The sequence below is a fragment of the Clupea harengus genome, chromosome 24 (genome assembly GCF_900700415.2).
Source record: "Clupea harengus chromosome 24, Ch_v2.0.2, whole genome shotgun sequence".
NCBI classification, from domain to species: Eukaryota; Metazoa; Chordata; class Actinopteri; order Clupeiformes; family Clupeidae; genus Clupea; species Clupea harengus.
In genome coordinates, this window is record NC_045175.1 from 7,460,933 (window position 1) to 7,474,057 (window position 13,125).

A 13,125-nucleotide genomic window follows, 5' to 3' on the forward strand; every position below is an offset into this window, starting at 1 on the left:
TCGTAATACCTGGTGTATTTGACCTTAGATGCTTTACTGTGTTTCTGCCTCAGCATGGTGTGGACACTGTTGGTCTTGAACATGTAACTCTTCCAACCAGAGGGGACAATCTACCAAAACTACTCTCTCAGAGAGAGATGTACTGGATGTCAACACTTAACACTAGGACACACACTGTGTTACAAACTCCTTCTGTTCAAAATCATGGCCAAAATCACGGCCCAGTGTGTGATCCTTGGATGCACCTGGATATTTCTGATAGTGTCAGGCAGTAAAGAGCTGGAGCTCCTCTTTCCCATCTCCACTCACCATCATCTTCCTGATCCACTGTCTGCTCAATTATGAGGTGATTCAGTGTCCCAGCGCCTCTAAACGATCTAGCATCCATTGGTTCAAACAGTCTATGTTGAAAATGGGGGCAATTCTGAAGAAGAAACCCACTCTTTATGTGACATCAAAATGTGTTGTAGTACCATGTTAGATGCATATTTGCACACACAGGTAGAAAAAAAAAAACCGATGTGATTGTCCTCTGTGTGTTTGTCCCAGCTAGAAACTTTGACAATTTGTAATGCCGCTTGCCTAACAGGCAGTCGGAGTATATTACAGTGAATGACCTTTGACCTCTGTGCTTCACATACCTCGGATGAAGCAGGTGTTCGTTCTCACCCGTGTCACTCCATGTCTGTTCCTGTATCACCTGTATGGTCCACAGGTGCACAAGCAGTACAGCACTTGGTGGCAGAAATATGGTCCAAGCAACCAGGTTTCAGGGACCCCGGTCTCCATCCTTCTCACAACAACAACAATGCAGAGACATTAACACTTTTTTTTTTTTTTTTTTTTTTTTTTTGACACCTGACATCATATGGTTTGAGAGGGATAGAGACAACACACATTGAGTTCACTAACTGATGTATTTTTGGCAATAGAGATGGCAATATTCTGCTGTAAAAACATTTACAAAACTTACATTTTTGCTGGGTTTTAGACCCAACTCACTAAACCTGGTTGGCTAGTGGGAATAAAAACGTGTCTGTCCTTAATGCCATTGAAATTAATTTGAGGATGTTATTTAAAAAAAACTACAATATAAAGGAGTGATTAGAAATGCATAAAGATGGTAATGTATGTTCATCTGTAGTTGCAAAACGTTGAGGGTAAGTGGTGAGTGTGTCGTATCTACTTGATCCCTCTCAAACCATATGATGTCAGGTGTCAATAAAAAATAAATAAATCCTCATATCATTTGTTAATGCTCAGTACGCTCAATCTTGGAACATTAATGCTATCATGTTTCACAATAAACTTTCCCAGGGAGTTGAGTTCTAGGACACGGAGTTCATGTGACATGAAAAAGAAGGAACAGCAGTTGAACTTTGACTTACCTCTTTGACGAATATTTGTTTCCTGAGACATGTTCTCATTTTATAGTCCCAGAAATGGCACCAATTTTAGTGGTTTTGTCAAGTTAACAAGAAGAAAACATCCCCCATTCACTCATGCACCCAAATAAGAAGGTGCAATCGAACAGCACATTTCAGCTTCTTTTGCACAGTTAGCTCGTGTCTGTATTGTATCGTTAGCTCGTGTCTGTATTGTATCTTTGAGAAAGAACCCAGCAGTGCGTGGAAGCGTCAGTGTCCACTGAAACCAGACCGACTGCTTGCGGTGACAAGATCATCAAAACATGAAGAGGAAACTGGGGAGGAGCTATATCACCTCTGTTTGTTCCAGAGTCCTGGACTAGGAGTTCTGCTTCAGGTAACTCCTCCCAATTCTACAAACACTGTCAAGTCAGCTGCCACCAGTCATAGAAGATTCAATAAGGGGGAGTAAAGCAAAATGAAAAATAAATGCTTTTTGGGGTTTAATTTTATTGAACTGGGAGGATTCACTGATTTGTAGTGAATATTTAGGGTTCAACCAATACTGACTGTAGGATCACCATTTATTTGTTTTATTGATTGACCAGCTGACCGACTGACCAATTGATTGATTAGCAAGTTAATTTCGATGTATTATTGAGAAGTCTTTAAATGTCATATAAAGAACAAATTCATATTTCAACTATATATTCATAGAGATGGCGGGATTCCTGGGGTCCCCGGCTGCTTGGAACATACAGGTGTTGTCACTCAGCTCATCCGTGAAGCCCGGGAGTCAAAGGGAGATCTGGCTGTTCTGTGGTTGGACCTGACCAATGCCTATGGGTCCATACCTCACAGCTTAGTGGAAATTGCCCTGCAAAAACACCATGTACCCAGTAACATCAGAGTCCTTATCCTGGATTATTATAATAATTTTAGGATGAGAGTTACGTCTGGGTCTACAACATCGAACTGGCATCGGCTAGAAAAGGGAATTATAACAGGCTGTACCATCTCTGTCACCCTTTTCGCACTAGCCATGAACATGGTTGCTAAATCAGCTGAGGTTGAATGTCGAGGCCCAAAGACAAAATCTGGCACAAGACAACCTCCAATCAGGGCTTTTATGGATGACCTCACCACCACCACATCTTCAGTGCCAGGAACCAGATGGATCCTCCAAGGCCTAGAAAAGCTCATTGCATGGGCAAGGATGAGTTTCAAACCCAGCAAGTCTAGGTCATTGGTGCTGAAGAAGGGGCGTGTAGTGGACAGGTTCCGTTTCACACTAGCTGGCGACACAATACCATCTATCTCTGAGCAGCCGGTGAAGAGTTTGGGAAAGGTCTTTGATGCCAGCCTCAAGGATGCCAATTCCATCAAAAAGACCATCAACGACCTTGAGGAGTGGCTCAGAAAGGTAGACAAGTCAGGTCTACCAGGGAGATTCAGGGCCTGAATTTACCAACATGCCGTCCTGCCCAGGATCCTGTGGCCGCTGCTGGTCTATGAGGTCCCGATGACGGCAGTAGAGTCAATGGAGAGGAGAATCAGTAGCCACCTTCGCAGGTGGCTTGGCCTACCACGCAGCCTTAGCAGCGCAGCACTATATGGAAGCAGTAACATCCTGCAACTCCCTTTCAGCGGTCTTAAAGAGGAGTTCATGGTGTCGCGGACTAGGGAGGCACTCCTTTACAGAGACTCGAAGGACCCAAAGGTGTCAGCAGCGGGAATCGAGGTCAGAACTGGCAGGAAATGGAAAGCAGGCGAGGCACTTGAGGTGGCGGAGTCCCGGCTGAGGCAGAGGGAGCTTGTGGGGAATGTGGCCAGAGGCCGTGCTGGTCTCGGTTACTTCCCCAGTATACGAGTTCGCAAAGCCATTGGCAAAGACAGGCTTCTTCTTCTCCAGGAGGATGTTCGAGCAGGCGTGGAAGAAGAAAGAGCAAGCAGGATGGTGAGTCTAAGACAGCAAGGGGCATGGACAAAGTGGGAATCTGTACAGCAGCGAAGGGTCACCTGGGATAACATCCTGCGAGCAGACTGCAACAGAGTCCGTTTCCTGATCCAGACGGTCTATGATGGCTTACCAAGCCCGGCAAATCTCCACGTCTGGGGCAAGATCGAAACACCATCTTGCGGGCTGTGCTCTGGAAGAGGATCCCTCAAACATATCCTCAGCAGCTGCCCAAAGGCACTTGCATATGGTCGCTACCGCTGGCGGCATGATCAAGTGCTCAAGGCAGTTGCGGAGATAGTAGCTTCGGCTATAACGACAAGCAAACAACGTCGTCCAAAGTCCATCAACTTTGTCAAGGCGGGAGAGAAACGCACCCCACAGTCAAGAACAACGACTGGCCTCCTTGCCTCAGCAGCCGACTGGCAGCTGAAAGTAGATCTGGGCAAGCAGCTGCGCTTTCCAGAGCACATCGCCTCAACAAGACTGCGTCCAGACATGGTCATCTTTTAAAATTCCACCAAACAGGTGATCATGATGGAACTCACTGTACCCTGGGAAGAGCGCATGGATGAAGCTCAAGAGCGTAAACGTGCCAAGTACCTGGAGTTGACAGAGGAGTGCAGGAGGCAGGGCTGGATCACTCGCTGTGAGCCTATTGAGGTGGGATGTCGGGGCTTTGCAGGCCAGTCCCTCTGCAGAGTTCTGACTAAGCTAGGCATCTTGGGGTTGTGTAAGAAGAGGGCCATCAAATCAACCATTGATGCCGCAGAGAGAGCCACTAAGTGGCTCTGGCTGAAAAGGGAGGCCCAGTGGTCAAATGCTGCTGGGATGCAAGCCGGGGACTGATCACCCCTGGCTGGGTCGCCTGGGGGAGGGTGTCTGATGTTCGAATAGACCCGAAACACCCAATGACCCCAGGATACATCACTGATGATGCATCCCAGTGCTTCCGCAGGAAGTATTCTACAAGATAGAGATTACATAAATATATCAATATTATGTCATATATCTAAATGAAATTGTTTAGTCTTCTAAGTTTAGCAGTAATGATAAGCAAGTTCAAACCTGAAACCTGGAGATTGATGCTTCTTAAGGCTGATTGAACATTTAACCTCTCCTATCTCAGTTTGGCATTTTTTTTTTTAATAATTTCTTAGTATTTATAACGATAAGAATGGGGATCTATGGCAACTGGGGTGAAAATGGCGTTTTAAACTCTACTTTTGCCATGGGTTTTTCTCTGTCAAACTGAACATACAGGTGCATCTCAAAAAAATAGAATATCATGGAAAAGTTCATTTTTTTTTCACCTTTGTATATTCTAGAATCATTACACATAAAGTGGCATGTTTGAAGTCTCTTTTGTTTTAATCTTGATGATTACGGCTTACAGCTTATGGAAATAAAAACTCTTGTATCTCAAAATATTAGAATAAATAATTAAAAATACAGAAATGTCAACCTGAGAAGAGCTCTAATCAGCTAATTATCTCAAAACACAAAATAAGTATGTGTTGGCTGGTCTGCCACTATAACAACTCTTTTCTGGTTAATCGGGGCCCATTTTGCCAGAGTTTTCCGTCACCCGTACCAGGGGCTTAAAGACAGGGGCATTGTGGTGGAGGGCTTCAGGAAGTGTGGCATCTTCCCTCTAGATCGCGACGCCATCGATACCTCCAGGCTGCTACCATCATAGCGGCCAAATTGCACCATGCCTCTCTGGCGCCACCCTGGTGTGTGAGAGCGCTGACGTGTGGTCCCAGGTTGGTATCGTGCACTGGGGCACCAGCAACTGCAACGTGTGCGCCCCCACTGTCCTACCTGCCCCGCTAGATCGTTCAGATCATCGAAGCCAAGACCCATTGAACGTGTCCAGGCAGGTGGTTTGAGGAAATGTGATAGTCTGAGGTCATGGGTTTGATATACAGGGGCATGCACCCTCATAAGAAATGTAGACCTGTGCAAGTACTGGAAGTTACTTTGGGATAAAAGCCTCTGCTTAATAATTAAAATGTCAATGTAAAATGTTCTTCATGGATCTCTTCAAGCCTTTTTTAGCCTTGTTGCGATTCTTCTTCTTCTTCTAAAAAGTGTGGGCATGATGATCTTAAAGTCTCACAGATCACCCAAAGTAAACAACAATCAAGGACAACACAATGTATTTTACACCAGACCAAACACAACACACACACACAGTGATGAACTGGATTATGGAAGGATTTTATTTTTAAATAATGAGTAGCAAACATTCCATCATCAATGACAAGTCAAATATTCTTGGGGTAAAACAGTATAAATATAAATATACCTATCAAAAATATATATTTCATACTCTTTTTGGGTGTCTAATAAGAATATATATATATATATACTAAACTTATAGAAATGTATTTTTTGTTCAGGGTTTGCTGAGCTATTCCAATGTAAATGCACACTCAGGTTAAAAACATTCAACTCAACTAACAACCATGAACTTGGATGAGTAAATAAAAGCAAAAACAATCATCCTTTAAATGTTACAGGATCATTTTAAAGATCATTTCGCCATATAGCCGACACAGTTTTCTAAACATGATGAAGAGCAAACTGACTATATGAAAGAGATGGAGACAAGATCCTATCACCTCAGAGTGCATATAAAAACCTAGTTTACTTATCGGTATATGTAATGAGTCATCCGCATGTTATTCATTTTCATAGTTGTATTAATCATCAAAAGAGCCGTATCCAGATGTATCCAACCATCTGAGGACCTTTCTTCTGGAGAGTTCACGATCGTGCTCATCAGCTTCAGATGATGGACCTTGAGTGTTCAAAACAGAAAAAAGATGAAGAAAGAAAAATTATTGATTTGATTAATTGATTGATTGATTGATTGTTCCTCCTGGAGCAGCGTTTTGCCCAGTTTTAGCTCCGCTCTTGTTAAAGCACGTCTGACACACTTAGCAGGAAGTGTAATTTGACCTTTGACCTTTACAGGTTGCATAGCCTACTATGCTAATGGTTATCAGTGATGTGTGGACTCACCTGTGAATGTCTGTTGTCCTGACAGGATCCCCATAAACCTCTCCATGGCCATCACCTCCCGCCTCCCCCACTCTTGCTCCAGCATCTCCCTCATTTCCTCCAGAGGATCTTCAGGGTTGTTGCTGCTCTCTGTCTGAGGCACCTCCCCTTCAGCTTGCCCAGAGAGCCCTGCTTCACCCTCACTCTCTGGAATGTGAAATAAAGTTCATACTTGGTAAGGCTCTGGTACAAACTCAGTGTTAGATGATCACTTTAAAATGATTGGGGTTGAAATAGCGTATGATGTCACCTGAAGTATTCTGATGTGTGGTCAGTGGACTGGTGCACTTTGACCTTTCACCCACAGTGGCATCAGAAGATGGTTCACTGTCATGAACTAATAGGAAATTAAATTATTTATCAAACAGGATAATTTATGATGCATCAGCACAACACAATGGGGCTCAGATTCCTACCATTGCTGTTACGTCGAACTTGGCAACTTGTCTCCATTAAATAAAATAATTTATGAAACAGGATAACAGAATAATGGGGTCAGTACCATGCAAAGCAGTGAGGAAACCAGAACAGTTACTCACAGTTGGGAAAATATTCCATGCTTTTACTTCCTTTCAGCTCAGAGGTTTGACTGTACTCACAGTTAGGAGGCGTATTGATGCTGGTATTTCCTTTCACTTGAAAGGTTTGACTGTACATATTTTTGAACATCTCTTCCATCTCTTTGTCCATCCTGTTCCATTCCTGATCCAAGAACTTCACCATGTCAGCATTTGTTTTGTTTGGTTTTACAGTCATCTCCTCAACATTAGGTGTTTGGGTTGCTTCACAAAGACTGAAAAAGGTTTTCCCAGCCACCATCTCATCGATCTTCTTGAGCAGCTCTGTGACTTGCGGGCTTTCCTCGTCTTGGTCCTTACCCAAGACATGATATCTGTTCCCACATTTCTCTACTAGCCATCGCAAAGGTTCTCCTTCGCTCTCTATGTGTTCCTCGATGGTCGTCTCTCCCAGCAGGTCTCCACATGTGAACAGCACTATGGTGTGTCTCCAGACCTGCTCTCCAAACATCTTCATGTTGTCTACAGTGATCTTTCTCTGTTCCTCTCTGAAAGTGGTATCAGCAGGGATTGCCAGGAGAATTGCGTGAGGATTTTTACCATCAAGCGTTACACTTCTTCTCAGCTCATTCTTCACCCAGTCTGGGGTGAACTGGGCAGAGAGGTACTTCCACCAGCCAGGGGTGTCTACCACGGTGATCTTCCTTCCAGCAACGACAGATTCTACATCAGCCCGGACAGTTCTTCTCATGCCTACAATTTCCTTTTTGTTCAGGATGATATTTTTTGCCGAGGTTTTTCTAGAGCACACCCAGCCTAGCAGGAGAATCTGCACCTCTGGCAGCAGCAGGACCTGAGCTGAGAAAACCCATTTGGATCAGCATCATGAATCACATGGTACTGAATAATGAATGATTAATGAATAAGAGTGAATAAGGACATTCTTTCTGTTTCCATTAGTTTATCATGTTCAATCAGTAAAAAACTTACCTTGTTTACTGAGTGTTTCTCTTTGACTCTTGACCCTCAGGCTTCTGGAGCTGGCTTTCTCCTGATTCAATTTCCTCTTCTCCTCAACTTCCTTTAAAGCCTTCTCATCAAGTGGAAAATCGCTACCGCTGTTGTTTGTTATGATACACTCTATCTTATCCAGCAGCTGGGTTATCCGCTGTGGTTCTGTCATGCTCTCATTCTCAAATATGTGATATCTGTTCATACATTTATCTATTACCCACCTCAGGGCCCCACCTTGACTGTCAATGTGCTCCTGTTTGCTTCTGTCTACCCCAGTGATCACCACTAGGGTGTGTTCCCAAACTTTCTCATCAAAGAGCCCCAGGTGCTCCGCTACAGATCTCCTGTTCTTCTCAGTGAACGGGCCATCAGCTCCAATGACTAGCACAAAAGCATGAGGCCCTGGTGGACACATAGACGGACTCAGCATGAGCTGCTGTTTCTTAAACTCTGCTGTGTCAATCAAAGGGTAGTTCCTCCACCAGCCAGGGGTGTCAACGAAGATGAGCTTCCTGCCATCGACCTCCCCCTCTCTCCTCATGCAGCTGAGTGTTCGTCTCCCAGACTCAGGCTCATGCTGGCCAAGCACAGTGTTGATCAGTGACGTTTTGCCGGACTGATGTCCGCCTACCACCACCAGCCGCATATAGTATAGATATTGATGTAAATACAATGCCTATGTGGCATGACAATATCGGGAGTGGAGCTAGGACTAACCAGAGCACATGCAGGACTACGCCACCCTGGGAGTTTCGCACAGGGAAATAGTTGGAATCTAGGTGGAATCAAACTAGCCCACTAGGGGCACACTCATTTGTCAACTGAGGAAGCTGGAGACGTGTTTCCATAAATTATAAATATGTTTTATTTAATTACAACAATATAAAATACAAAAACACACAAATTGGTAACGGTAGGGGACAGACAAGGGACAACACCTACACAACAAATAAATGAACACAGAAACTGGACTCAGGCTTACCAGTCAGGAAGGGTTATTAGGAAGTGGGGTATTACCTCCAGGAGGTCACATCACACGTGCACTGCTCACACCAAATGCACACACAAACCTAGTGAAAGGTGAATCCACACAAATTGATCAATACACACACGGGAGATACTACCACCACTAGGGGAGGAAGGATGGACTAAACAGCTACCAGCAAAACAGCAGCGTTGTCAAGCCACCCAGGCCAATTCCCATGGGAAAGATGCAAGACCATTACCGCCACACAACCGCTAGTAATAAACAGCAAGGTAACCTACCAAGCATTCAAAGGCACGGGACGTAGGATGACACAGGCAGTGGCGACTATGCGTCTGCTAGATAAATAGAGTATAAAAAGTGGGTGAGTTGCTAGCTAAACAAAGCAACCGTTAATGCAGAGCAATGGCCCAAACATACCTGCACGTAGCGCACAACGACCGTATAATCCTAATCTGAAACAAGAGACGGTGCAACAGCTGGGAACGTGGACCCAACCAAACAAGGTTTAGCTATACGACCACGAACTGGTGGACCTGAGCTTGACACAACAGGTAGGCTACAGTGAAATATGACGCATGCCCATATGGCACCTTGTTGCCCATTTCTAGGGGCTGGGCCGACAGACAGAGTGCCCCTTCATTACATGCAAATTAGACGGACGGGAAGAAGTAAACAGACGGTGCTGTCACATCAGCTTTAACCCGCCCTGCTACACTTACATGAATTTGAGCCAGACAGATATTGAACAAGGGACTGACAACAGTGGTCGAAATGACAGACCTGCCTTGCACACACCAAAAACGACAGTTGGCACTAGGGATGCACCCGAATCCGAATACGTTGTTTGGGAAAGCACTGATCATGCGATGTAAACATATTTCTTCTACCTGAAGTTGCGCGTTATTATTCGGAAAAAAGTCAGGTCCATCACTGACATATATCAGCCATTCTGTTTGTATGACTGTTTTCACTAACTACTTGTTTAATTTACTACAAATTATTGAACAGAGATCGCTATGTTTCGTAGTCGTGTAATAACTGAGGTTAGTTAGTTAGTTAGTTAACACCGAGTTGTGTTTAAATGAAGAGGCGTCATTGTCTTGTGCAAATTTCTGTCAAACCTCTATACAAACTCAAACCACTAAACATATCATTTATCTGTTCATTTCCCCCATTCAAAAAATAAGTTACAAGGCCTATATTTTCTTCCTTCCTGTGGTTTCTATCTCTGTTGTCCAATCCAAATGTCCAATCAGGAGCTGTAATACCAACATCACTACGACAACTCACTCACTCAATGTTGGCCGCTATGGGGCGCCGTTTGTAAAATGTTGCACGTTCGAAAATCCTGCTCAGTTTTGCTACATTTAGCATTTTCATATGGAACAAAAAGCACGACAATATTCGAATGTCACTTTTTCAAGCATTTAGAGAGAAATTCATGTAAATTCATGCGATAACTTTTCCAAGGATATTTTTTGGCAGTAACACAAAGTTGTTGAATAATATAAATGTTTCATCTAAATGTAAATGTTAAATATAAATGTTAAATGTAAATGTTAAATATAAACGTAAATATTCAATGTTATATATAAATGTTAAATGTAAATGTTAAATGTAAATGTTAAATGTAAATGTTAAATGTAAATGTAAATGTTAAATGTTCAGTCTACATGTCAGATTTGAAGACTGAACCTTACAATATTTACGGTAATTGGCTTTCATAGTTTTCACGTCACGTCAGAATTACCAGCTTGCGGGCATGAAATACACTCCACAGCTGTCTACCACTGGAATTTATACTGGAACTGACCATCTTTCATTCAAGATTATTTAATATATCCGCTTTAAAATTGTCTGACATAGGTAGTAAAATGCCAGACAGTTGTTGCTCAGTTGGCTGTTCAAATCGGCGAGGAGACAAGCCCGGCTGTTTCCAGCTGATTGTAGACGTCTTCTGGGTCAATTTTTCTCAGGCGGGCAGTAAACTAGCCTTCTTTTTGGAGCTTGCAATAAAAGCATTAACCCTGTTTTGGTCGCCTCATTCATCAGAATAACTACTTAAAACGGGAATAGATCAAGAAATAAAGTCAAGAAACAAAGCATCAACACGATTAAAATTGGATTACCCGGTTTCTGCTCTGAGATTGCGACAAGTACCTAAGCAACTAGGCTAGGCTACTGTATTTTGTCATCCAACTGGTAATACTACAATGCCAGTAGAAAATACTTGGGAAGATAATTTCAGTTGTCATTCGCCAGACCAGGTGGTTGTACTTGTGTTAACCAGGAAATTGTGTAAAATGATAAAGAACAGTGTTGGGTAGGCTAAAGGTTGCTAGCTAACAGCATGTAGCTCGCTAGCTGGTAGCTAGCTATTAAATGGCAATCATCTTTGCTCTGATAATGAAGATGTTTATTAGTTTTCACCTTCCAGACGACATCGTTATTAACCCATCCCCTTCTGAAAATTAAATTACTATCTGTGCTTTTGGTAGGCTTTCAGTTTTTGAGGTGTGTAGGGGGACGGATTTTCTATTAGATATATGTAAATATCTCCAAACTGGAGCTCATGCAGGGACTTCTACGACGTTACAGAAATACAAATATCGGCGGGTGCAGTAAAGGGATCACAGGTTCCCAAAATGTATTTTTTTTTTTAGATATCTCTGTCTGGCTATTGTGGTATGATCTGTGTTTGATGGCGATCGTAATTGAGTAGGTTGCACTGCTCGACGATGTCCACTGTTGGTCGACACATTTTGCCCGCAAGGTATCCCAGGTAGTGTTACTGAAAGCTATGAATTACCGTAAATATTCTAATGTTCTGTCGTCAAGTCTGACATGTAGACTGAACATTTACATTTAGCATTTGATATTTGTATTTACATTTAACATTTACATTTAACACTTATATTTAACATTTATATATAACATCGAACATTTACATTCATATTTAACATTTACATTTAACATTTACATGTATATTTAACATTTACATTTAACATTTAACATTAACATTTAGATGAAATATTTATATTATTTAACAACTTTGTGTTACTGCCAAAAAATATCCTTGGAAAAGTTATCGCATGAATTTCTCTCTAAATGCTTGAAAAAGTGACATTCGAATATTGTCGTGCTTTTTGTTCCATATGAAAATGCTAAATGTAGCAAAACTGAGCAGGATTTTCGAACGTGCAACATTTTACAAACGGCGCCCCATAGGCCGCGAGCTCTGTGTGCAGGTTGTGTGTGTCATTCGCAACAACGCAGGCAGATCGATTTGCGAACGGTGTCTGTTTCTTTGCAAGTGAAAATCGCAAATTTAAGAGAGAGTGGACTGACAAGTATGCATTTGTGCTGCCTGTGGGGAGCACAAAACTGATGTGTTTAATCTGCAACGAGACGGTTGCCCTTGTCAAAAGTGGTAACGTGAAACGTCACTATGAAACAAAGCATGCACACTTCGAACAAAATTACCCCCAGAACTCTGAGGTAAGGGCCAGAAAAATAAACCAACTGCAATCATCATACCAAGTAACGTGCAGTGTAATAGTTAGATCAATCATGTTTCCCTCAACATACGGTTGTGAGTCTGCCTTTTCGACCATGAATATGGTGAAAAACAAACACAGGAGCACCCTCACTAATGAACACTTACATCACTGCCTCCCCCTGGCCCTCACACCTTTTATGCCCAAGTTTAAAGAACTGGTGGCACAAAAAAGGTGTCACCTTTCACACTAATAAGGCCAGACCACATCACCTTTTGTGCATAGTTAGAACGTTTTTGGGGATTTACCACCTTTTTGGTTGGAGTTCTGTTTTTGGATTTTGACCGTCACTGTTCTAGACCCTGGACTGAACGGAAATTTGGTGAGTAGACCTTTTAGGTTTCTAATTGGGTACCTATACAATTCAAGCCCCTAGCAATGGACTCTACAGCACCCATAGCAACAAAAACCTGAACAACCAGTACTCTTTGGGAGAACCTCACAATTATCCCAACGGAGTAGACTAAAGTCAGCTACAAACTGTGCAAGGCCGCAATAAGCAGAGGCAGGAATATGAAACACTGAATTACATCAGTAATGCATAACTATATGCATCTCAAACATCCCTTTGTGACCGTGTCTGCCCAGGTCCCCTCAGCAAGGGCTAATACAGAGAGAGCTCACTAACTGAAGTATTTATGGCAATAGAGATGGC

The 13,125-nt window shown here is 42.8% G+C and overlaps 1 protein-coding gene and 1 pseudogene across 8 annotated transcripts; one reads left to right on the forward strand and one right to left on the reverse strand.

The window, feature by feature from the left end:
* The first annotated feature begins 646 nt into the window (after positions 1-646).
* LOC116218989 lies at positions 647-4,264 on the forward strand (annotated as a pseudogene).
* A 1,266-nt stretch (positions 4,265-5,530) lies between these two features.
* Positions 5,531-9,531, reverse strand: LOC116219162 (GTPase IMAP family member 8-like). 8 transcript variants are annotated; one of them, XM_031562188.2, is made up of 9 exons: positions 9,331-9,531; positions 9,192-9,245; positions 8,908-8,968; positions 8,643-8,723; positions 7,902-8,573; positions 6,933-7,769; positions 6,644-6,730; positions 6,355-6,540; positions 5,531-6,130 (listed from the first exon to the last, which is right to left on the reverse strand). In XM_031562188.2, the coding sequence occupies exons 4-9, from the start codon at positions 8,650-8,652 to the stop codon at positions 6,033-6,035; spliced, it is 1,890 nt and encodes a 629-aa protein (XP_031418048.1). In that variant the 5' UTR covers positions 8,653-8,723; positions 8,908-8,968; positions 9,192-9,245; positions 9,331-9,531; the 3' UTR covers positions 5,531-6,032. The 8 variants fall into 8 exon arrangements, with proteins under 8 accessions (XP_031418048.1, XP_031418046.1, XP_031418044.1 ...); XM_031562186.2 differs by having other exon boundaries at positions 8,908-8,995; XM_031562184.2 differs by having other exon boundaries at positions 9,192-9,248.
* Positions 9,532-13,125: the final 3,594 nt, after the last annotated feature.